The 22,976-nt window shown below is 55.5% G+C and overlaps 1 protein-coding gene and 1 pseudogene across 1 annotated transcript; both read right to left on the bottom strand.

The window, feature by feature from the left end:
• Positions 1-3,926, bottom strand: LOC129015433 (large ribosomal subunit protein eL8-like; annotated as a pseudogene).
• Positions 3,927-16,666: 12,740 nt separating this feature from the next.
• Positions 16,667-20,916, bottom strand: FOXF1 (forkhead box F1). The gene is made up of 3 exons (XM_063654159.1): positions 19,643-20,916; positions 18,084-18,258; positions 16,667-17,983 (listed from the first exon to the last, which is right to left on the bottom strand). The coding sequence occupies exons 1-2, from the start codon at positions 20,778-20,780 to the stop codon at positions 18,098-18,100; spliced, it is 1,299 nt and encodes a 432-aa protein (XP_063510229.1). The 5' UTR covers positions 20,781-20,916; the 3' UTR covers positions 16,667-17,983; positions 18,084-18,097.
• Positions 20,917-22,976: the final 2,060 nt, after the last annotated feature.

Genomic DNA, 22,976 nt, shown 5'->3' with positions numbered 1-22,976 from the left:
AGGCATGCATCACCGTACCCGGCCTGTACCCTTTTAAATGAAGCTGTCGTGATTCATGGGTCCTATCTTGGTATCTTCCTAAATGGTGGCGTGGTTTTGCCAGTGGATGAGAGAGACTTGTGCAGAATCTGCAGCTGCAGTTTCCAGAACACATACCTTTGGCTCTGCAACAGTGAGCGCTGGACTCTGGAGCCCAGTAGCCCAGCTCTCACTGCGGGCTGTGGTCCTAGGTGGGTGCTGTGGGCAGGTCACCTACCTGTGCAGGTTTTGGCTTAAGGGGTTGAACTCCTTGGTTTCTAAAGTTCTTACCAGTTTTAATATTCTGAGTTTATTTTGAGACTAACTAGTCACCATCCCTTAGGTTTTTTGGTTGTCTAATTCCTTCTAGAAATTTTAGAATATGAGAAGGATAAAGAAGGAGCACCACTTGGGCAACCTTGACATCGCCCCTTATTTATTTCCAGGCTTTCTTCTCTGCACTTTTGAAACATAGCCACGATTAACAACAGGAGCTTCGGAAGCCAACAGACGTGGCTTTCAGCATCAGTGCTGCCGCCCTGTGGTGCGGTGGGTGTGCGGTGGCAGCTGCTTCATCCCTCGGAGCCTCCCATTGCTCATCTGTAAGGGGGTGCAGTTGTGTGAACGTTAGCCGAAATGATGTGCCTGAGGTGCACGGTCACAGCTCAGCGGTGCGCCTGCTGCTGAGGCCAGTCGGCCTGGCCGCCCCAGACCCACTGATTGTCCCCCAGATGGAGGACTCACTCTCCAAAGGGGTGAGACTGAGGACTCAGCCAGAGCTCCTGCCTGGTACCCTTGTGTCAAGAGTGGACCCTGGGGCAGAAGTGGGCGTGATGGCCCTAGAGCCATTTCGCAGGTGACACGGCTGACACAGGAGCCGAGCCCTGGGGAACGTGGGCTGAGAAGCTGGAGCACTGGGCGAGCTCTAGGAGGCTTCTTTGGGCACAGCAGGTGGGAAACGCAGGAAGGAGCCTCCGTTCCTGCTCCAGGAGGGAGGTCAGGTGTCATCTGGCCCCAGCTCACTGGCTTCACCCAAACAGGTGGAGGCGTGTGTGACCCGAGTTCCCCGTCTGGGTGAGCCTGGCCACACCCCTCCCCAGCCCTCGGATGGCCGGTCACTGAACTGGAAACGGGCCCCTCCGGGTTGAGCTCTGAAAGCCTGCACCACACGCAAGTGGAAACGCGAGACCTAGGAAGCACCCGCAGGCCTTGTTCCTGGGCAAATATGCAATCAATACAATTGAATAAATAGAAAACAGATCAACATGGGGCCTTTGAGAGACTCAAAGTGAAGGAACTACATCGTGAAAAAGCTTCACTGCAGGAATCGAGAAAATCTCAGGCATCATCCGCTCCTTACTCCTGAGACATTTGAGACGGTTTTCCACGAAAACAAGTTGTGTCGATGAAGTGTCCTCGAAACTTTATTAAGAAAAAGGTTTTTTAAAAAGGAAAATGTGTCAATTTTTGCTCGTGTTTGCTCTGATCTTAAAATACACAGGAAAACATGAGCTCTAAAAATAGAAGTCCTGTGAGGTGGGTGAGGATCCTAAACAAAGCCTGCAGACAGTGAGCAGGAATAAAAAGCTCAGCAGGAGGGGTGGTGATGTTTCTAAAAATACAAATGCATACTCACAACATCAACGTTTGTATTAGAAGATGTGCTGTGGAGGGAGAAAGAAAATCTGTGAGCACTAAGATGAGAGTGCTGGAGACCAGGTGGTGGCAAGCCACAGCCAAGCCCAGTGTGGAAGGCAAGACCACACCGGCATTCAGAAACACGACAGGAGGACGTCCCTGGGCTGCGGAGGCAGCGTCTGAGCCGGGGCTTCTCCCCACACCTGTGGCAGGAGTCTGGGCCTCGTCTACAGATACGAGCAGGCAACAAGGAGCTGCCAGGTATCTGAGGACATCAGTATCTTGAGACACGCGCTAGCCGTGGTGGACATGTTCATACAGGAGTCACAAAGGGACTTGGAGGCCATCGTGTCCATTAAAAAGAGAATGGACTGGTGAGAAAAAACTTAGAAATTGAAATCACAGGCCAGGCGTGGTGACTCACACCTGTAATCCCAGCACTTTGGGAGGCCGAGGTGGGTGGATCACTTGAGGTCAGGAGTTCGAGACCAGACTGGCCAAGATGGTGAAACCCCGTCTCTACTAACAATACAAAAATTAGCCAGGCATGGTGGCGCACGCCTGTAATCCCAGCTACTTGGGAGGCTGAGGCCCGAGAATTGCTTGAACCCGGGAGGCGGAGGTTGCAGTGAGCCAAGATCACACCACTGCACTCCAGCCTGGGCGATAGAGTGAGACTCAGAAAAAAAAAAAATGTTGAAATTCAAAATACAGAGACTCAGTAGTGGGCTGAAGGCATAATGACACAGACACAGATAGTGCAGAGATGGAGCCAGGTGATTCTTCCCCACAGCCCTGCAAAATGGGATAGGGGTGGAAGAAGCGTGAAATGGAAACAGTCATAGTAAAACTTTGGACCAGCTAAAGAAAGATTTGACTTCACAGTGAAAAGGCCTGGAGGGCCAGAGCAAGTCACACGCAGTTCCACAACTCACTAGCAAACGTTTAAGGCAATAACAACAAAAACTCATATGGATAAAATGGTCTCACATGGATAAAATAGTCACACTTTCCTGAGAGAGAGGAAAGATCTGAATCAAGAAATACGTTGTGTTCCAGAGGGAAGGGTTTGATACTGGGAAGATGCTACTTCTCCCTATACCAAACAGCAAAATCTCACCAGGCGTTGCTCATAGAAATCGACAAGGTGGACAGGAAATACTCAAGAACAGTCCCAGGCAAGGAAAAGGGATTGGCCTCTGGATGCAGGTCTGATGATGGAGCTTCCCACCTGCAAACAGCGGAGTGTCTGCAGCTCAGGAGAGCGGAAGACAGGGTCTCCAAGCAGTTGGGAACCTGGGACATGACAGTGATTTCAAATGGGGGAAGGATTTGCCTCTTCAGAGACAGACTCAGAGCTACTGGCTGTTGTTCTGAAGGATGAAAAAAGCAACTTGGATTTTTTTTTTTGAAGGAAAATTTGTATTATTTTAATTATTTTTATGTACGGAAAACTCAACAGTGTACATTTAACCCAGTTTAGTGGCAAGTTCTTTAGCCTTTGCCTTTTTGAGTTTGGCAATGTGAGCCACAGACTTGGGACCCAGGACATTGCCACCCCGGTGACGGCAGATCTCATCGTATCTGTCATTATAATCGGTCCTGATAGCTGCTACCAGCTTAGCCAAAGCACCTTTGTCTTCCGAGTTCACCTGTGTGAAGGCAACAGTCGTGCAGGTCTCCCTGTGGACTAGACAGCCCAGTCTTGCCTTCCCCTGGATAATACAGTAAGGGACCCCCATTTTACGACACAAGGCAGGCAGGAAGACAACTGGCTCGATGGGCTCCACATCGTGTGCAGTCACCACCAGCTGAGCTTTCTTGTTCTCCACTGAGGTGGTGACAGTGTTAACTCCTGCTCAAAGGACAGGTGGTCTCTTAGTGGGGACGTCCCCTTTGTTGGTAGCTTTCTTCTCGGCCTGGGCCAACAGCCTCTGCTTCTTCTCTTGCTTTGTCTCTGGTCTGTACTTGTGGGCCAGCCTAAGCAGATGAGGAGCTGTTTGGCAGTCCAGGGCCTGGGTGAACTGGTTAATCGCAGGAGGCACTTTCAGCCGCTTATAGAGGATGGCTCTCTGCCGCTGCAACCTGATATAATGGGGCCATTTCACAAAGCGGGCGAGGTCCCTTTTGGGCTGGATGTCCTGTCCAATACCAAAATCCTTAGGCCTTTTCTCAAACAGGGGATTCACCACTTTCTTGGCCTCCTGCTTCTTCACGACAGCAGGGGCTGAAGCCACCTTCTTCCCCTTAGCCTTCTTTCCTTTCAGCATCTTGGGCAGCGGGAGGAGAGAGCGCAACTTGGATTTCTAAATTGTGCCACACATAAAAATAAATCCCAGGCTAATTCAATATTGAAACAGAAAATATAAGAGGCAGCCGGGCACGGTGGCTCACGCCTGTAATCTCAGCACTTTGGGAAGCCAAGGCAGGCAGATCACGAGGTCAGGAGTTCAGGATCAGCCTGGCCAACATGGTGAAACCCATCTCTACTAAAAATACAAAAATTAGCCAGGCATGGTGGCGGGCACCTGTAATCCCAGCTACTCAGAGGCTGAGGCAGGAGAATAGCTTGAACCTGGGAGGGGGAGGTTGCAGTGAGTCGAGAGCACACCATTGCTTTGGAGAGAAGTAGGAGAGAAGGCTTGATAATGTTGGGATAGGAAAGGGCTTCATAAGCAAGACCTTGAATTTCAAGAGGAATCTGTTCCTTTGTCCCCCTTAGAAAGTCAGGTTTTGACTGGTGCAGAATCCAAACGAACCCACCAAGCTGAATGATCTGAAGAAGAGTTCTCCAAGCCGCAGAATCAACCAGGCCAGGTTATGTAGTTATTCTGTGTCAGCCTTTTATTGTTTTTTTTTTGAGATGGAGTCTCGCTCTGTCACTCAAGCTGGAGTGCAGTGGCACAATCTCTGCTTACTGCAACCTCTGCCTCCTGGGTTCAAGTGATTCTCCTGCCTCAGCCTCCCAAGTAGCTGGGATTACGGGTGCATGCCACCACGCCTGGCTAATTTTTGTATTTTTATTAGAGACGAGGTTTTACCATGTTGGCCAGGCTGGTCTCGAACTCCTGACCTCAAGTGATCCACCTGCCTCGGCCTCCCAAAGTGCGGGGATTACAGGCATAAACCACTGCGGCTAGCCCCACGTCAGCCTTTCTGATGCTGCCAGGTACAACAGATAAAGCACCTTTCAGTGTCAGCCATTTAAAAATATGGCCAGTGAACCCAGTGCTCCCCAAGTGTGAGTTGAGAAGGTATGGAAGAGTCTGCCTCTCCCAATTCACATCTTGTTTCTATTAATACTAAAAAGGAGGAAGAAGTCCATAGGACAGCCCAGTTCTAACTTCTGGAAAAGCATTCTCAGCTTCAGGATGAAGCCCAAACCCCTGGCTCTTTTTCTCTCCCACCTTTCTCAGCTCCTCCCTGCAATCCCACCACACTGCTCAGGAAAACAGATGGGACACACCTGGCTGCCGGCCCCTGGCATCTTCTTACCATGGCCCTGCACCCTCAGCTGAGCGGTGGGGCTGTGACACAGGTGCCGGCGTTCCCGGAGTCTATATTGACATTCACAGGGTTTCTTCACATACGGTTTCTATGTGAAGTCACGTCTGAGTGATGTAAATAGTTCCTAATTATTTTTCAGTAAGATAATAGAGAAGAGCGGTGATGGGTGCAGGAAGAAGCACCTTGGAAACCTTCTGTTCTTCATTCAAAGTGTTTGACAAGTCTAGTTCTGCAGTTTGTTGAAACTGATGTTTGCACAGGGTTCCCTCCATGCTGCAGGATGACCGCAGGCAGGCGAAGGTGCGGTGGGACTCCAAAAGCCAGCAATGTGGGCTGGCCGGAAGACAGCAGCAGAAGAATCGTCACGCCCCCTTGACTAAAGTACCGCTGGGATTTCCACGGGCTCTTTTCTCAGGCTTGTCACTGTGCACTGGTGATTTTTTTAATTTAATTTAATTTTTTTGAGTATTAAATCATTTTTGGAACAATAGGATAAAAACCTTGTATAACACTTGTCTACTCCTAAAAGCAATTTCTAGAATGCGCAGGGCAAAGGCTTGGTGTTCCCCTTCCACAGGAAAATGTGTCTGTTCTTGAGCTTGGCTGCACAGGTTGGATCGGCACCCAGGTTGCCCCAGGGGCCGGCCCCCAGCACACACTCCCAACTCTGTAAGGAGGAAAAATGCTCTCCCCAGTTTTGCCAATGAAAAGACTGAGGTCCCAAAGGAGGAAGTGGCTTTCCCCCTGCCTGGTACCACAGCCAGTTCTGGCAGAGCTAAGCCAGCAGAGGTGACCTCCCCAAGCCAGTGCCCGGCTGCCTCTGCCATTCTCATTGCTGACAGGGCCACACATCCCAGGCGCGGCCCACTCAGCCTTTGGAGAAGGATTCCATGACTGTGGCAAAAGGAAAAGGCTTCGCTCAGAAGGCCTAAGGGACTTAGGGCCAGGGTCGCAGACCTAGGCCAGGGTAAAGCCGAGACTTGGGCCCCCGTCTCTCTGCCCCCAGAGCTGTGGTTGCCTCTTTCATTACTTCTTTCTCAACCACCAAGATGGGCAAGACTGGCACCTGTCCTCCCAACCCACTGTAGCCCCTCAGCTCTGGCAGAAGCTGCCCCTTGCACTCAGAGGAAGTGTCCTCTGGGCATTTTTGCCTGCGGCCCAGCTCTCAGCCAGTGACCCCCACATACCTCACCTCAGATACCCATATAGAGAAGGAAATGGATGGAGACACGAGACAGCAAATCGGAAAGGCCAAGAATAGCAGTGGAACAGAATCACCGAGAAATCAGAAAGGCCGAGAACAGCAGTGGAACACAATCACCGAGAAATCAGAAAGGCCGAGAACAGCAGTGGAACAGAATCACTGAGAAATCAGAGAGGCCGAGAACAGCAGTGGAACAGAATCACTGAGAAATCAGAGAGGCCGAGAACAGCAGTGGAACAGAATCACCGAGAAATCAGAGAGGCCGAGAACAGCAGTGGAACAGAATCACCCAGAAATCAGAGAGGCCGAGAACAGCAGTGGAACAGAATCACCCAGAAATCAGAAAGGCCGAGAACAGCAGTGGAACACAATCACCCAGAAATCAGAAAGGCCGAGAACAGCAGTGGAACAGAATCACCCAGAAATCAGAAAGGCCGAGAACAGCAGTGGAACAGAATCACCCAGAAATCAGAAAGGCCGAGAACAGCAGTGGAACAGAATCACTGAGAAATCAGAGAGGCTGAGAACAGCAGTGGAACAGAATCACCGAGAAATCAGAGAGGCCGAGAACAGCAGTGGAACACAATCACCCAGAAATCAGAGAGGCCGAGAACAGCAGTGGAACAGAATCACCCAGAAATCAGAAAGGCAACAGCAGTGGAACAGAATCACCCAGAAATCAGAGAGGCCGAGAACAGCAGTGGAACAGAATCACCGAGAAATCAGAAAGGCCGAGAACAGCAGTGGAACAGAATCACCCAGAAATCAGAAAGGCCGAGAACAGCAGTGGAACACAATCACCCAGAAATCAGAAAGGCCGAGAACAGCAGTGGAACACAATCACCCAGAAATCAGAAAGGCCGAGAACAGCAGTGGAACAGAATCACCGAGAAATCAGAAAGGCCGAGAACAGCAGTGGAACAGAATCACCCAGAAATCAGAAAGGCTGAGAACAGCAGTGGAACACAATCACCCAGAAATCAGAAAGGCCGAGAACAGCAGTGGAACAGAATCACCGAGAAATCAGAAAGGCCGAGAACAGCAGTGGAACAGAATCACCCAGAAATCAGAAAGGCCGAGAACAGCAGTGGAACACAATCACCCAGAAATCAGAAAGGCCGAGAACAGCAGTGGAACACAATCACCCAGAAATCAGAAAGGCCGAGAACAGCAGTGGAACAGAATCACCGAGAAATCAGAAAGGCCGAGAACAGCAGTGGAACAGAATCACCCAGAAATCAGAAAGGCCGAGAACAGCAGTGGAACACAATCACCCAGAAATCAGAGAGGCTGAGAACAGCAGTGCAACAGAATCACCGAGAAATCAGAGAGGCCGAGAACAGCAGTGGAACACAATCACCCAGAAATCAGAAAGGCCGAGAACAGCAGTGGAACAGAATCACCCAGAAATCAGAAAGGCAACAGCAGTGGAACAGAATCACCGAGAAATCAGAGAGGCCGAGAACAGCAGTGGAACACAATCACCCAGAAATCAGAGAGGCCGAGAACAGCAGTGGAACAGAATCACCGAGAAATGAGAAAGGCCGAGAACAGCAGTGGAACAGAATCACCCAGAAATCAGAAAGGCCGAGAACAGCAGTGGAACACAATCACCCAGAAATCAGAAAGGCCGAGAACAGCAGTGGAACACAATCACCCAGAAATCAGAAAGGCAACAGCAGTGGAACAGAATCACCGAGAAATCAGAAAGGCAACAGCAGTGGAACAGAATCACCGAGAAATCAGAGAGGCCGAGAACAGCAGTGGAACACAATCACCCAGAAATCAGAGAGGCCGAGAACAGCAGTGGAACAGAATCACCGAGAAATCAGAAAGGCCGAGAACAGCGGTGGAACAGAATCACCAAGAAATCAGAAAGGCTGAGAACAGCAGTGGAACAGAATCACCGAGAAATCAGAAAGGCTGAGAACAGCGGTGGAACAGAATCACCCAGAAATCAGAAAGGCCGAGAACAGCAGTGGAACAGAATTATCGAGAAAGGGCCAGTGCAGAGACCACCACAAAGAGTTATATTTTAGCAAAGTGATGGTGGAGAGGATGAAATGTCAGATGAGAACAGCATTTAGAACAGGAAGCAGTAACCAGGTGTAGGAATGGTGGTAAATTTAGGGTAAACATATGGGCCCCTCTGGCACCCGCCACAGACATCAGTAATGATCCCTGTGCTCTTGCTGGCTGATCCGCAGTACCTTCCGCAGCATGTTCAGCCCCAAGACCTGCTGATACGGACAGGAGATGTGAAGCTTTCTGCCTTTTTGCCAAAGGAGCAAAAATGAGGATTCCCTCCCCTCCCCTCTTCCTGTCCTCCTGGGAACGGCTGGGCAGTATCCTCTCCCTGTCCTGCAGGCCCCCAGGAAGCACCTGGCTTGCAGCCGACTCAGTTTCCAAAATTTTAATTCTCACACTCCCTCCCCCCAGCAAAAATAACCAATCGAGCCTTGCTAAGCCCACTTCCCTCCATCCCGTTCCCTTTATAGATTTATAAAGTACATGATGTATTTATGTATAAAATATATTGAAGAGGAAATATTGACTATATACATAGATACACACATTTATATCACTTCAGGTAGTCCTTGCAGTCACTTTGAGAGTCCTATTTCCCAGCCTAGGTTACTGAAATGCAGAGGAGTCCATTTGCCCACCGTGCCCCTGTGGTCAGGGAGTAAAGCCGCGATTGCAGCAGCAGCTGACCACAGGTTGAGCCACCAATCCCCCTGTGCCTTCCTTCACTGGGGATTGTCCCCTACTTGCCACCTGACATAGGAAGAGGCAGACAAAGCCAGGGGTGTTTCCCAGAAGAGAAAAGCAGGGCCCTGTGGAGCGGTGGGGGGCTTCCACCAGATCACATGGCGCACAGTGCAGAGGCGCGTCGGGGCCCAGGGCTGCTCCGTCAGAAGCCAGCAGGAGTCCCTATCTTGCATGTCCTGAAGACTTCAACTCTGATGCGCACATCACCAGCCTGCCACCTGCGGCCAGCCAGCGTGCCACAGCCCCACACGACCAGGTCCTGTTGCTAGAAATAGCCCCATATTTGATTGCATTTGTAGATGGAGAAACTGAGGCATAGAGTATTGGCGGCTTGTTTCCTGGTGCATTGCAGAGCCACAGGTTCAGGGGATCTGGGAGCCCCTCTTCTGTCCCCCTCTCCCTGACACCCACTGCCCCAGCAAGTCCCCATGACTTTGCCAATCTCAGTGATCATCCTGTGTTTTTACCAGAGACCATCTGGGCACTTATTCAAACAAGCAGAGACATTTAGGGAACCCACACTCCCATTCCCGCGAACACGGCAGCACTTCTTCCTGTGAATGGAACCTTTTATTTTTGATGTCCATAAATCGCAGAGGTGGGAATGGAGCTGACGTGTGACCATGCGGTTTGGGCGTTTTGCACTCTGGATGGTTTGGAAGCAATCAGCTCAGGCCCTGAGTGCTGAATTGTGAGCAAATTAAGCATCCCTGCCCACCTTGGAGGGTGAATTAGCTCACTTAAGCCTTAGAAGAGTCCCAGGAAGCACGTACTACTGTTTCCCTTTTCCAGATAAGACAGGTGTGGCTCAGAAGGGCTCTGTGACTCCCTGCGGTCTCACAGCAGAGTCGGCCATAGCGTCAAGCCCCTCCCTGCTGGGCGGGAGAAGGCTGTCCCCCGGAGAAACACCAAGTGCTCATCTCTTGACCACAGGCAGAGCTTCAGGGGTAACGAAGCCACCGCAGCTTGTCGGAACAGAGAGACCATTTAATGGTCGAAGAGTGCGGTGCAGGAGCCGAGCACACCAGGGTTTGCACTGTGTCCTGGCTGTGTGGTTTCTAAGTGCTTGCCGTCTCTGTGCCTGGTTTCTTCACTGTAAGCCTTTCACAGATTATTATTTATTTAAGCCTCACAGCAGTGCTGTGGGAGCCCTGCTCTTACCGTCATCCCCACTGTACCGATGGGGAAGCCGAGGTGAGCGGAAGAGAGACACCTGTGCAGGCTCACGAAGTTGAGAAGAGGTGGAATCGGGACTCGAACCCAGGCCCTGTGACTCCAGGGCTCTGACACACTATATCCCTTATCTGCTCCTCCTAGAACCGCGGGGTCCCTGAGGGTGCAGGGAGATGTCTCCTGTGGCCAACGGAGCACAGCTGCCTCACTCAGGAATGGGGTTGGAAGTCATTTTTACTTTCTTCGTTTCACTTTTCTAAAGTTTTATTTTTTCATTTGGAATAAGCCACATCATTTGTGTAATTAGAAAAAGACCACATTAACTGACCCCCGACCAAATAAAATAAAAGTAAAATAAAATAAAATAAAAAGCCAGCTACCTTTGACAAAGGTCTAAGGATCTGAAATAGAGTAATCAGGTTCATTCCTCGCATCCGCGGCTGCCCAGCCTGGGGAGATCAATTTTCCTCATGGGACTGATTTTTAGGGCCCAACAGCATCTGCGCGAAGTGGACAGCAGGTGGCGCTGCCTCCTCGTAGAGAAACAGCCGAGCGAGAAATCCCAGGGGTGGGTCAGAGGCTGCCCTGCAAGAAGGACCCTGGTGCCCTGGGTCCTCTTTTGTTTCCCAAGAGGTTTCCTGACACTGAGCTCTCTCCCTGGGGCGGGCATGGCGGCGAAGGCCCCTGGGAAGTGAGCCGGCACAGCTGCCCTCCTGTCCTCATGGCCCACATTTGCTGTGGCCTCGCCCAGCCTCCCCGGCTGCCTCCCCTTGCCCTGCCCGCTTTGCTGGCCCCGCCTCCTGCACCTGGACAGAGGCGGCGCAGTCCTCGCTGCTCACTCAGGCTGGCGACCCTGCCGAGGAGTCACAGCAGAAAGCCAGGGTTGGCCAGTGCTTCCAGCGTCACGGAAGCGCCATGCACTGATAGATCACGGCCTGCTTTGGGGGGAAGTGTCCAGAACAGAAATGTTGCTATCCTCTTCCAGGGACATTTGCAGACTCAGCACGCTTCCCTGTGGCCCAGACCCCAGACCTGCCTGGGAACACGGGGTGGGGGGAACACGGGGTCCGTGCCTGCTCCCTGGAGTGCTGGCGGCAGTTTCCATAAAATGTATGCAGCTGCTGGTCACAGCACTACAGCGCTCTCAAGGGCCCTTCGTGTGGCATTGCCCCTCCCTAGGCTGCCACCCCTCAGACATAGCACATTGTCCAAAATAAGTCAGAGAGGATGCCTGCACCTGGCCCCGGCGACCCTCCGCCCCTGCTCTGCCGGGCTTCCTCTTGGTTGTGTCCCCAGCAAACATCCTGCACTGTAGGATGGGAGAAAGACCACCATAGGGACAGTGCAGACACTGCATCTGGCCAGCTTTCTGCTTCTGCTAAGGACATTTGTGGTCATCCTGCCCTTGGTGTCGTTGTCTCTTCAGAGTGTCCACATGACCCCAGGTGTCCTGATGCTGGAAGCAGCTGGATGGTCCCGCAGGACATGGCCCTGTGTATTCAGCTGCTGGGCAGTGCACGGCCTGGGCATCTGCTCCAATGGGGACCACACACCTTCCCACCTCAGGGCCAGCTGCTGTGCGACCACCACATGCTTGCTCGCTTCCAGTGGGCTGGGACGACACGGCACTGGGCGGTCCGTCTGTGATGACAGGTGTGCGTCAACATGTCCATCGCAAATCGAGTCTAGTGCAGCGGTGGACACATAGCCAGGGCCCCGTGTGGAGGGGATAGTTCCGCGATGGTTCCCCTCTGTCCGTCTGTCATTTCATGCTGACAATGTTTTATTTTAAGAGTTTAATTGAGCAATGAACAGTTCGCAAATTGGACAGCCTTCCAGCCAGAATCAGCTCAGAGACCCCCAACTCCCACGATGTCTTATGCTTGCAGACAGCAGGCGTTCCTCCACCCCTGCGCACCCCCAAAGCATACGAAGACAGAATTGTCAAAGGCCCGGGATTCCTCTCGGCCCCACAACAAGTCGGCGTCCCTTCATGGATGGATGCGACCCCCTCCCTCACTGTCCCACCCTGCTGGCCCCATGGCCCAGGACACTGCCCCTGGGCTCAGCTGCAGAAGACGCCGGAAAAGGGCCTTCCTCCTTAACACACAGCCCAGAGCTCTGACATATTGGTGCCCAGAAGTTTCCATAGAGTGTGGAGGTGGCCACAGTGCTGTGCAGCCAGCCTCGTCTGAACACCCACTTTCATCTGAAGTTTTTCTCAGCTGGTCTAAGGGGACCCCAGGAAGCAAAGGAAGCTTCCATGGCAGGTCATGGTGGAACCCGTGAATCACACTCGGAACGCTGAGAGGGGGTGAAGGTCAGGGTCTGAGCTGTGCTGGCTGCTAGGCCGGCTCCCGCCCCACCTGCAAGCGCCCGCCTAGCTCAGCTGGAAGATAAGAGGGGGTCTGAGAGCATGTGTTTGGAGATCCCGACTCTCTGTGGTCCTGCCCATTGCCAGCTCTCCTCTGGAGGCCGGAAGCCAGCAGAGGCTAGATCACGGATCCCACGTCAACTTTCCTTTTTCCACTAGGCCCGGTGAATGGAGGCAAACGGGTGTCCAGGAGCCTTGTGGTGTAATGACGAGTGATTCAGGGTCAGAAAGCACTGGGTCTGAGTCCAAATTCCACATCTTACCGACCATGTCGGGAGCAGTCACTGACCCTCCCTGATCTCAGGATCTGCCTCCAAAACAAGTAGAGTAACAAGGGCAGAGCTGGGGCAGGAGCAGGCGAGGGTGGCCTGGGGTGGACTGGGATGCCCATGTGGGAGGAAGGCCTGCCCCAGCCCGGCGTTCACATGGTATGCCTGCAAATGTGGCCATGGTGCCTGTTTGCCTGGCCTCCAAGTTCTCTCAACCAGCTGCTGCTACAGACACGTGGGCCTGATGCAGCAGGCGGGCAGGAGGGGGCAGCAGAGGCCGCTCAGAGCAGCCTCCACCAGCGTGGGAGAACAGACCCAAACTAGCGCTCACCCAGGACCACCCGGCTTATCTTTGAACACCATGGACTCCTGGGTCTCCCCTCCAGAGATTCTAACCAGTAGCTGTCAGGGACCCCTCGAATCTGCTGTTTAAACCAACACCCCAAATATTTCTGATGAGGGTGATTCCTGGGCTGGACTCTGATAGTTACCATCAGAGGTGAAGCCACTTGGGCTCAGGGGGCTTCTGATCTCCCACTTCCCCATGGAGTCATCCGCAGGACTCAGACGCCTAGGAGGGGTCAGTGAGGTTGGGGGAGATTCTGGTGGCTGGTGTATGTTGGCATCCCAAGCCCTAACCCACTGTGAAAATTATCTCTCCAGCTATGTGAGCCATCTTCCTTATCCCTGGGAAGGGAAGGAAAGTCCGTGAAGATGGGAATTTAGCTGTCCCCACACTGGGATCAGAAGTCCCTGAGCAGAGGGCCTTGTAAAATATGGATATTTGCACCTCTTACGGTTCCCACACCCCCCACAAGGAGACACACACACACCACCACCACTCCACACTGGCCCCACTAGATGTCGCGGCGAGAAAAGCCAGGTATGACTTGGCCATTCCTGTCTGGGTACCAAGGAACCAGGCCACCCCTTTACTCCTTAGAAGCATCTGCCTCATTAACCACGGCCCTCAAAGGTCCACCAGGACTGTACTATTAGAGATGAGGAAACCAAGCCTCAGAGGCGACTTGTCTTGCTCAGGCTGGGGTGGCCACAGAGGAGGAACCCTAGCTCCTTTTGAGCTCCTTTGAGCGAAAGCTGCCTGCTGGTGGGTGGCTGGAAGACCTGGAGCCACGCCTTTGTGGCCACCAACCCCCGCCAGCCCCAAAGAGAAAAGAGAACAGAAAGAGCACACCTCTGTGGCCCAGGCGCCTTCCCATCAGAAGCCCACACCCCAGGCGCCTTCCGGCCCGGCGACTGGCGCTGCTGGCCTGGACGGGCCCTGGGGGTGAGCTCCAGGCGGCGAAGTCCCCCTTGCCTGGGGCTGAGGATCTCAGAGGCCGCGCCCAGGCGCTTCTGCTGCCCGGGGCTGCAACTGGAAAGCCGCTGAGGCTCGGGTGCGTCCAAGGCGTCGGCCCCGCGCGGAGAACCGCGGCGTCCGCGGATGTGTAATCCACACGCAGAAGCCCTGCTCCAAGCAGCTCCTGCCCCTGCTCCGGGGCTTTATTACAGGGGGGATTTCATGTCAAGGGGCATCTTGACTTCCCTGTTCCAGCGCAAAATCCTTAAAATAGATGAAGACATTATGAATTAATTCTACGTTATTCCAGGACAAAAACCCCTAAGATAATTGGAGCGATTATGAATTAATTCTACCTAGGACGCCTCTGTGCTAGCTGATCCTAGGGGTCCTTCATGCACGCAGAGCGCGTAATTTCGCACCAGACTCAGGAGCCCTTTGCGTTTTAAGCTTGTGACTTGCACATGCTGGGCGCGCTTTTGTGGCGTCGCGCAGCGGTGGGAGCTTCACCCGCGACCCCTGTACGAGCCCAGGACGCAATGGACCCCGAGGAAGACACAGCCCAGCCGAGCGCAGTCTCGGCGCTGCAGCAGCGGCAGCGCGAAATCTCGGACGCGGGCGCAGAGGCAGTTTTCGCCTGCGTTATCTGGCCCTTCCGGGCTTGCCTGGAGCCAGGATCTCCTTGCGGGAAGGCTGGACTTTCCCTCTCATTCCCAGGCCGCAAGTCAGGCCGGAAGACCGAGGCCGGTCACCGTCCTCGGGCAATCCGGACCGGTTTTCCTGCACAAGCCCCCCTGGGTGCCTCCCGCCCCGCTAGACTTGGACATGGGTGCGCTGGGAGATCCCGCTGAAGCGAAGGCAAGCAGATGAACAGGAAACCGGGCTTTGCCGCCGCCCTGGACGCTACTCCAGCGGCGCCAAAACCATGCACAACCACAGCGCACGGGGTCCTCTGGCCAGCCAGGGCGCCAAGTGAGTGGGTGCAGGGGCTGGAGACTCCGCAGAAGAAAACCTGGGAGCGCGCAGTTGGGTTTCTGCTAATCAGCCCCTCTTCCCCGAGCCTCTGCCCTAACTGGGCCGCAGCCTCTGCGGGAGAGAGGAGGGGCTCCCAGCTCCTCTAGCCTGCAAAGGCTGACCGGACGCGAGCGCAGCGTTCGCGCGCTAGGAGGCCTGGGGGCTCTTCTCAGGACTGGTTTTCCGGGCTCTGGTGGGAGGCGGAGGGTGCAGAGAAGACCTCCGCCCCAGGAGGACCGCCTTCTCCGCCTGCTGCGAACCTGCTGTCGGAGCGCAGGGCCAGGCGCGTGCGCCCGGCAGAGTCTGGCCTGACGCTTCGGCCCGCCGGAGACCCCAAGGGATGGAGTCGCCGGCCTTTTCCTGTCCCCTTTATCTCGATTTTATAGACAGCTGTTAGTTTGGGACATTAATTGCCCAGGCGAGTTTATTGATAAATTTGATGTAACAGAGCACCGGAGAAATTACCCCCACGTCCAAAATGTCAACTCTGAGAAGAACCAGGTTCGGAGACTCACGACCCCACGACGCAAGACACCGCGGTGGGTCTGGAAGGGCCGCACCAACAATGTGACTTACTGTGTTTGTTTTTCTCGGTAGCCGGGAACTGGAATAGAAAGAGGGTGGTCAGTGGAAGATACAAGTGTTAAAAAATATTTTTTTCCCCAGAGAGGACGAACTGTGACTTAGGAGATAAATGTTACAGGATTGGAAAGGTGCCTGTCACCTGGCCCACCAAGCGCCCTTTTGCCTCATTTAGATTTTACTTGATTTTCTATCGGGGAAAACCAAGAACAAGGCACCAAAAAGCCAAAACAAGACAAACCAACAACTACAAAAAAAACCTTAAAGTTGATTCACGATTTATAACAGCTACAGCAAGAGAACAAGAAAGTTGGAAACCCAAAGTAAAACTCTCATTGGTCTTGTAGTGGCAAAAATATATATATTATGCACATGGACACGTATACATATATATACATATATGTATATATGTATATATATGTATATACATATATATGTGCACATATATGGTTTAATTGGTGTTCCCTAGGGGAAGGAGGTCTACAGTGTTCTTTAAACGTTTGATTATTTCTTTAAAACGATCAATGACATTTAGAGGGGCAAAGGGCTCTTCTTAAAAAACAGAAGCCAAGAAAAATAGTTCCTCTTGTCCAGCGTTTACTTCAAAGTGGAATGAAGAGTGAAAAGAGGAGGATTTGCCAAAAAAGAAAAAAGTACTCAGAATCACCCAGATTGTGAATTTTTAAAAGTCTAGAGATCCAAAGCCTGTTTTTTCCCCCTCTATCTTTGGGAGTCTGGAAGGTATTCTGCAATCTCAGTCCCAATAAAATACTCATGCAATTTTATTTCTTGTTGATACAATTTTAAAGGCCATGTACAAATGTTATACATTTTTATTTTTGTTCTTTTTTTAGGAAAAAATACACAAAAGGCAAAACATCCTCAAATGGTCCTTTTATACAGTGCAGAAGGAAATTTCAAATTTCAAATACGTGTCACAAATGCTGCACTCTAGCAGCCAAAATACTAAAAAAAAAAAAAGGAGGGTAGTCCTTCATATTATATATATATTTATATAAAACATATGGAAATTTGTTTTTACACAGATCGGTCTTTGTTTCAAATTTACAATGGATATCTAAAAAAATTTCTACACGGCAAATATTGCCAACAAAGTTACACCATTAATACTGATAAACGGAGGAGCCTACGCGGTGTTTTGATTATTAGGGAAAGAAAGTAGAATAAATAAACAGGAGCCTTGCTATAGTTTTTAAAAGTGCCTTAACCTTTCTGCGTCCCCGCAATCCTGAATCCGCGCGGTCACCGGGCCGTCCTAGTCCCTGCGTCGCGCTGTGTTCGGCTCGTTCTCGGACCAGAAAGTTTACAGTAGAGGTTGGGAGACAGAAAAATACCCACTGAAAAAGTCTAAATAGAATTCAAGACAAAACATAACAGAAGAGGCTGAAGCGAAGGAAGAAGAGGAACATGGAAAGGGACGGAGGCGGAGGCCCGGACGGCCGCTTGCTTCGTGGCTCCTTCGACTTTCTGTTTAAAGACGGACAGTGGCTTCCGAAATGCAAGTTATTCGCACAAAGATCCACCTGTGGTCCACGGAGACTTCGGAGGTGAGGAGGGAGATCGGAGGAAGAGCTGATCTCTTGTCACCTCCCACTCCCCGCAAAAGACGGCTCTAAAGGGAGACTTGCGCATTCCAAGACATTCTTTCAAAAAAATAAAAATAAAAAATAAAAAGATAAATACTCAACCAAAAAATAAAAGTATTTGATAATGATTGGTCTCACATGTTTGCTTTTCTTCTAAAAATCTTTCTCCACTTCTGCCATTGGCCAGAAGGAGGGGGGACCTCAGCAGAATTCCTGTGTGGATGCGGAAGGCTTTCCCCTGCACAGCACCGTCTCAGGCGGGTTCAACAGGATCAAAAACTTTTATTTACCGATGGCTGCAGTCAGATCAGACCCACCACTACCATTTCCTAACAATTTTGAGGGAGTGAGGAAGGAGGTGCCAACCGCAGCGCTGTGTCTTTGCATTGGGGATTCCTTGCCAAAAACTCCGGTTGGGGAGAGGTGGAACCCTTTTTCTTCTGCCGACGGTTATACCTCGAGAATAAAGCAGTTTCTTATGCCGGTCCAGGGTCCCTGTGACCCGCCTGCCCGCACCAGGAGCGCCTGCGGCAGCGGCCTCACATCACGCAAGGCTTGACCTGCACCAGGAGCGCCTGCGGCGGCGGCCTCACATCACGCAAGGCTTGACCTGCACCAGGAGCGCCTGCGGCGGCGGCCTCACATCACGCAAGGCTTGATGTCTTGGTAGGTGACCTGCTGGTGGTAGTAGGAGCCCCCGCCGGCCGAGTGCATGGAAGAGGACGCCATGGCGTTGAAAGAGAAGACAAACTCCTTTCGGTCACACATGCTGGGCGACTGCGAGTGATACCGCGGGATGCCTGCAAGGCGAGGCGACAGGAGGGGTTGGGGGAGCAGAAGAGTTAGCCACGGTGGCTCCGAGTTCAGGCAGAGGAGCAGCGCTCCCGTCGGGCGCACAGGGCCTGCCAGCCTGGCTCCAGAGCACGGCCGCCTCCCCGCCCTCCTCCCCGAGTCCCGGCCTTCCGGCTGCCCACCCGAGGAAAAGACTCCAGAACACTTGCCACGGCCTGCCTGCCTGCCTGCTGCGTGCCTGTCCAGCCTTGGACACCGTGCAGGGGGCCCAGGGCTTCCAGAAGCCACAGGGGAAGTGGTGAGGGAGGCTAAGTGGAGGGCCCCTAACTCCCATGGCCGTCACCGCCAGGGCAGCCACCACCACCCCCAACCTCAGAGGCTCCGACTGCCGGCCCGGTCGAAGGAGAGGCCAGTGCGGGGCCAGCGCCAGGCCAGCAGCAGGGGTGAGAAGAAGCTTCTCCAGAGAACAGGCCCCGGAGCGGGGGAGTCCCCCCGCAGAGAGGCCGCCTAAGGCCTCCAGGCCTGGCTCCTGCCTCCTGGGGCTGCTGACAGCTGACCCTGGACTGGCCCTGGCAAGCTCACTCCAGCTTTTTCCAGAGCTGGGCCCGCAGGCTGCGGGGGGCCTGGGGCAGAATCAGGAGGCGAGGCTGTCGCATCTCTCTTGGCAGATGCTTCTGCATGTTCGGGGTGTTGGGGTATCAGGGGTGTTGGGGTATCAGGGGTGTTGGGGATGTGGGGACCTGAAAACTTGGATCCTAAAAAACAAGGAGCCCCCATGGCCCGGTCTGCAGCTGTGACCGTCCCGGGCCTGGCCACGGCACCCTCCTGCCTCAGGCACCACAAAATGCCCCCGGACTCAGCTGTGGCTCTGCCAGGTCTGGTCCCCTGAAAGGCCGGGGCTGAGCCTCTGAGCGCTGGCCCAGCGGCTTTGGGCCTAACTCTTCCGTTCCGCCCAGCCCTAGGCAGAGGCAGCTCTCCAGGCAGCCTGAGGGCCACCACCGGGGAGGGACGGCCATCTGGCCAGGGCTGGGAGTCTTGGGTCCATCCCAGGATCTTTCTAAGGTGTGAGGGGACTTAAGGGACACAAAAGGACTTAGGGCACTGGGGTCTGGGACATCTGGCTAAGGACCGGCCTACCTGGTCAGGCCTGGAGCAGCTGGCAGCTGGAGTTCGAACAGAAAGAGAAACAGATTGGCCCCAACTAGGGTCAAAAGCGGTAGTCACTCTTCCAAGGGGGAGAGGTGGGGCCAAGAGACACCTTGGGGAGCTGATGCCTCCCCTCAGCCTTGGGGTTCCGACCACAGAAGTGGAGGGGCTCGCCCCTGGCTGGGTCCCGCTGCCACTCAGATTCGACTTCCCGGGGACCAGGGCGCCCTCGACCTCCCCACTCACCTTGCAGCTCGGCTGGGGCGTTGTGGCTGTTCTGGTGCAGGTACGGCTGCTCCAGGGAGTGCGTGGAGAGGCTGCCGGACAGGGGGTTGGCCGCGGGGTTACAGGGGGACAGGGGCTGCTGCTTGATGTAAGAGGCGCCGCTGTTGAGCGCCGCGGAGGCCGAGGGCGGCCAGGCCGCCGCCGAGCCCGAGTAGACGGCGTGCGGCTCCATGACCCCGCCGGCGCCGGTGGGCAGCAGCGGGGAGGCGGGCACCGAGCTGTCGTGGTGCGGGTACTCGCCGGCCGCCGCGCCGCCGCAGCTGCCCATGTACGAGTGGCCGCCGTTGGAAGGCAGGTGGGGCACCGAGTGGCTGGGCAGGGCCATGCCGTCCACGTTGCCCGGCAAGTGCCCGTTCATCATGCCCAGGCCGCCCTCCAGCGCCAGGCTGTTGGGCGGGCACGAGAGGCCGCCGGCCGAGCCCTGGAAGCCATAGGTGTCCGGAAGGTGGTTGAAGCCGAGCCCGTTCATCATGCTGTACATGGGCTTGAGCGCCTGGCATTTCCTTCGGAAGCCGCGCGGCCGCCGCCGAAAGGAGCCCTCCTCGAACATGAACTCGCTGGCCGGGTCGATGGTCCAGTAGTGGCCCTTGCCGGGCCGCCCAAGGCCCTTGGGCAGCTTGATGAAGCACTCGTTGAGCGAGAGGTTGTGGCGCACGGAGTTCTTCCAGCCCTGGTAGGAACCGCGGAAGAAGGGGAAGCGGCTCTGCAGGAACTGGTAGATCTCGCTCAGCGTCAGGCGCTTGGTGGGTGAACTCTGGATGGCCATGACGATGAGCGCGATGTAGGAATAGGGCGGCTTCTCCGGGCGCCGGATGCCGGCGTTGGTCTTCTTGGCCTTGGACGGGCCGGACGACGCGGGGTCCATGGCCGCGCCGCCTCCCCCGCCGCCGCCGCCGCCGCCGCCGCCGTGCGGTGGCTGCTGCTTCTCGGGCGCCGAAGACATCGGGTGGCTGCTGCCGCCGCCGCCGCTGCCGCCGCTGCTCTGCGCCGCGGACGGGCCGGGAGGAGGAGGAGGAGGAGGAGGAAGAGGACGAGGGGGGGGAGGAGGGCGAGGGGGAGGGGGCTGCGCGCGCGGGGCTGGCTGCACCTCTGCCGTCATCGGCGGCCACTTCTCCCGAGCGAGCCGCAGCGCGCCCGCCCCCGCGCTCCCGCCCGCCCTCCCCGAGGAGCTGCTGGATCCGCCGGCGGTTGGCTCAGAGCCCCTCTCTCTCCAACTCCCGCCTCCCCCACCTCTCTCCTCCCTCTTTCTCTCTCGCCCTCCCACAAGGAAAGGAGCCGAGCTGAGGCCGACGGCCGCCCGGGCGGAGGCCGTGAGGAAGCTACGCCCGCCGGTATTTTTTGGGGGGAGGCACCACGTCCAGGGCTTACGGCCGTGCGCCCCAGCCGGGAGCAGCCCTGGGTCCCCGCCGCCCGCGGCGCTCGGCTCCGAGATTCCGGGCGAGGCAGCCCTCACTCCATCTCCGCTCGGCTGCGTCTCGCGGGTCGACGTAAGACCCTCCCGGAGTTCCCTCCCTCCGTCCCTGCCCCCCTCGGGCCCCCGCGTTGGTGGGCGCTTAAAGAGCCCCCACTCTCGCCGCCCCGCGGCCGCCAGCAGAATCCGCCCCGCCTCCACCAACCTGGCGAGCAAGTGTTAATGCGCCCTCCGCCCGCGGTTCAGCCCCGGTGCGCGCTGGACCCCGCCTTCCCCTCCCGGGCGGCGCGGCGGAAAACGCGCCCTGGGCCGGGGCCTTCCCCGACGCGCACAGCCCTGTGGCAAATCGCAAGTGCGGCGGCCTCCCGGTCGTGACCATCGCAGGCACAGCCTGCTCCACTCCGGTCCTCGCGGCCGGCCGGCGTAAGTTCCCGCGAGGGACCGCCTACCCACTCTCCCCGCCCCGGGAAGGACTGCGCCGCGCCCGGGATTTTTCGGACTCGCCCAGCAGCTTGCAGCGGGCGGGCAGTTGCCGGGGCAGAGCGCAGGCGGAAAACGAAAGCGCAGCACGAGTCGCGGCCGCTTTGTCTCGGGCGCCGCGGGCCTGACGGGGGCGAGTGAGAACCCGCTGGCCCAGAGGCGACCCAGACCGCACAGGCCCCGGAACAAGCGGCGTGCTCCGTCACTCACCCGTGCGCGCACACCCTCGCGCTCTTGTCCACACATTAGCACACACATACATGTCTTGATGTACATGCAAACCCGGTAAATTACGCAAACAGACGTGTAAACACACCCATGCGTGTGTGCACACTCATGTGCAGAGGGCGCTCAGGCATGTGCGCACCCACTAATGCGCTCGCTGACACAGAAGCTTAAGGCCCACAGGAGCTTAAGTTCGCACTCACTCCCACTCACGCGTACACACGCCACGCTCGGATCTGAACTCACACGTAGTTCAGTTGCCCTCCCCTACCCCCAACACACACTGAAAACCCGCCTATTTGGCCCCGCGGCCCCATTTTCAAAGCGCAGGTTCCGATTTCCCGAGAGATGGCAAAGGCCCTGGCAGGAAGTTTACAGGGTTTAACGTAAACAAGTTCTGGGGGATTCTTTAATAATAATAATAGAGAATTCCGCGTGCGCAGGGCGGGAGGGGGGAGTTGGCCTAATGCCCCTGTGGGCTCGGCCTGCCGCCGCCGCGGGGGCCTCTGACACTGCGCGCCAGGCCAGGTTCCTGAGAGCAGACAGCGCGGGCGGGGAGCGCCGGCAAGGGCGGCCCTCGCGCGCCTGGCTGCCAGCCCGCAGGGGGCTCACACGCAGACCTGCCCTTGCCACCTCAGCGCTCGGGTGCGGGCTGGGGGCGGTGGAGCCAGGAAAGGTGGTGCGGAGAGCGGAGCGCAGGACAGCGCAAGAGCCCCGGCGCAGCGCGGCGCGCACAGACCCAGGTGAGTGCTGCTCTCGCACCGACTGCTGGTCGGGCCCGGCCTCTCCCTCCAGGGTTCCGGGTTGGGAAGAGGGGGGCGAGGGGTGTTTTCGCGGGTCATCGCGAAGAGCCTAGAGGCCAAGCCCCGGCGCGAGCTGGGGCGAGAGGCGTGTGCCGGGCTCGCAGCACGGCCCGCGACGCGGCGCGTTCAAAGCCCACCCGCCTCGGTTTTCTCCGGACTCCTTGTCTCCCACTAACTACCCGCCCCCACCTTCCTTGCTCGGATGCCTTCATTTTCGGCGGGAGACGCCTTGTCGCCTTCGGGGCGCCTGGCACGTCGGTGAGAGGAGTTGGGGGGCTCGCCGGCGCAGCCTGCCCGGCAGTCGCCGCCTCCTCCCCCAGATCCGCGCTCACGGGAGAAGAGAGCCGCCTTCCCGCGCTGCCCTTCCGCTGGCTTC

Source organism: Pongo pygmaeus, chromosome 18 (genome assembly GCF_028885625.2).
Source record: "Pongo pygmaeus isolate AG05252 chromosome 18, NHGRI_mPonPyg2-v2.0_pri, whole genome shotgun sequence".
In the NCBI taxonomy this organism is placed as follows: domain Eukaryota; kingdom Metazoa; phylum Chordata; class Mammalia; order Primates; family Hominidae; genus Pongo; species Pongo pygmaeus.
This window is presented reverse-complemented; position numbering and strand designations above follow the sequence as displayed.

Bases quoted from the DNA above. Each gene is read 5' to 3' on its own strand.
- FOXF1 (XM_063654159.1), bottom strand. From the start codon at position 20,780: ATGACGGCAGAGGTGCAGCCAGCCCCGCGCGCGCAGCCCCCTCCCCCT. The intron at 18,259-19,642 runs GTGAGTGGGGAG...CTCGCCTTGCAG, and splicing joins CGCCCCAGCCGAGCTGCAAG to GCATCCCGCGGTATCACTCG.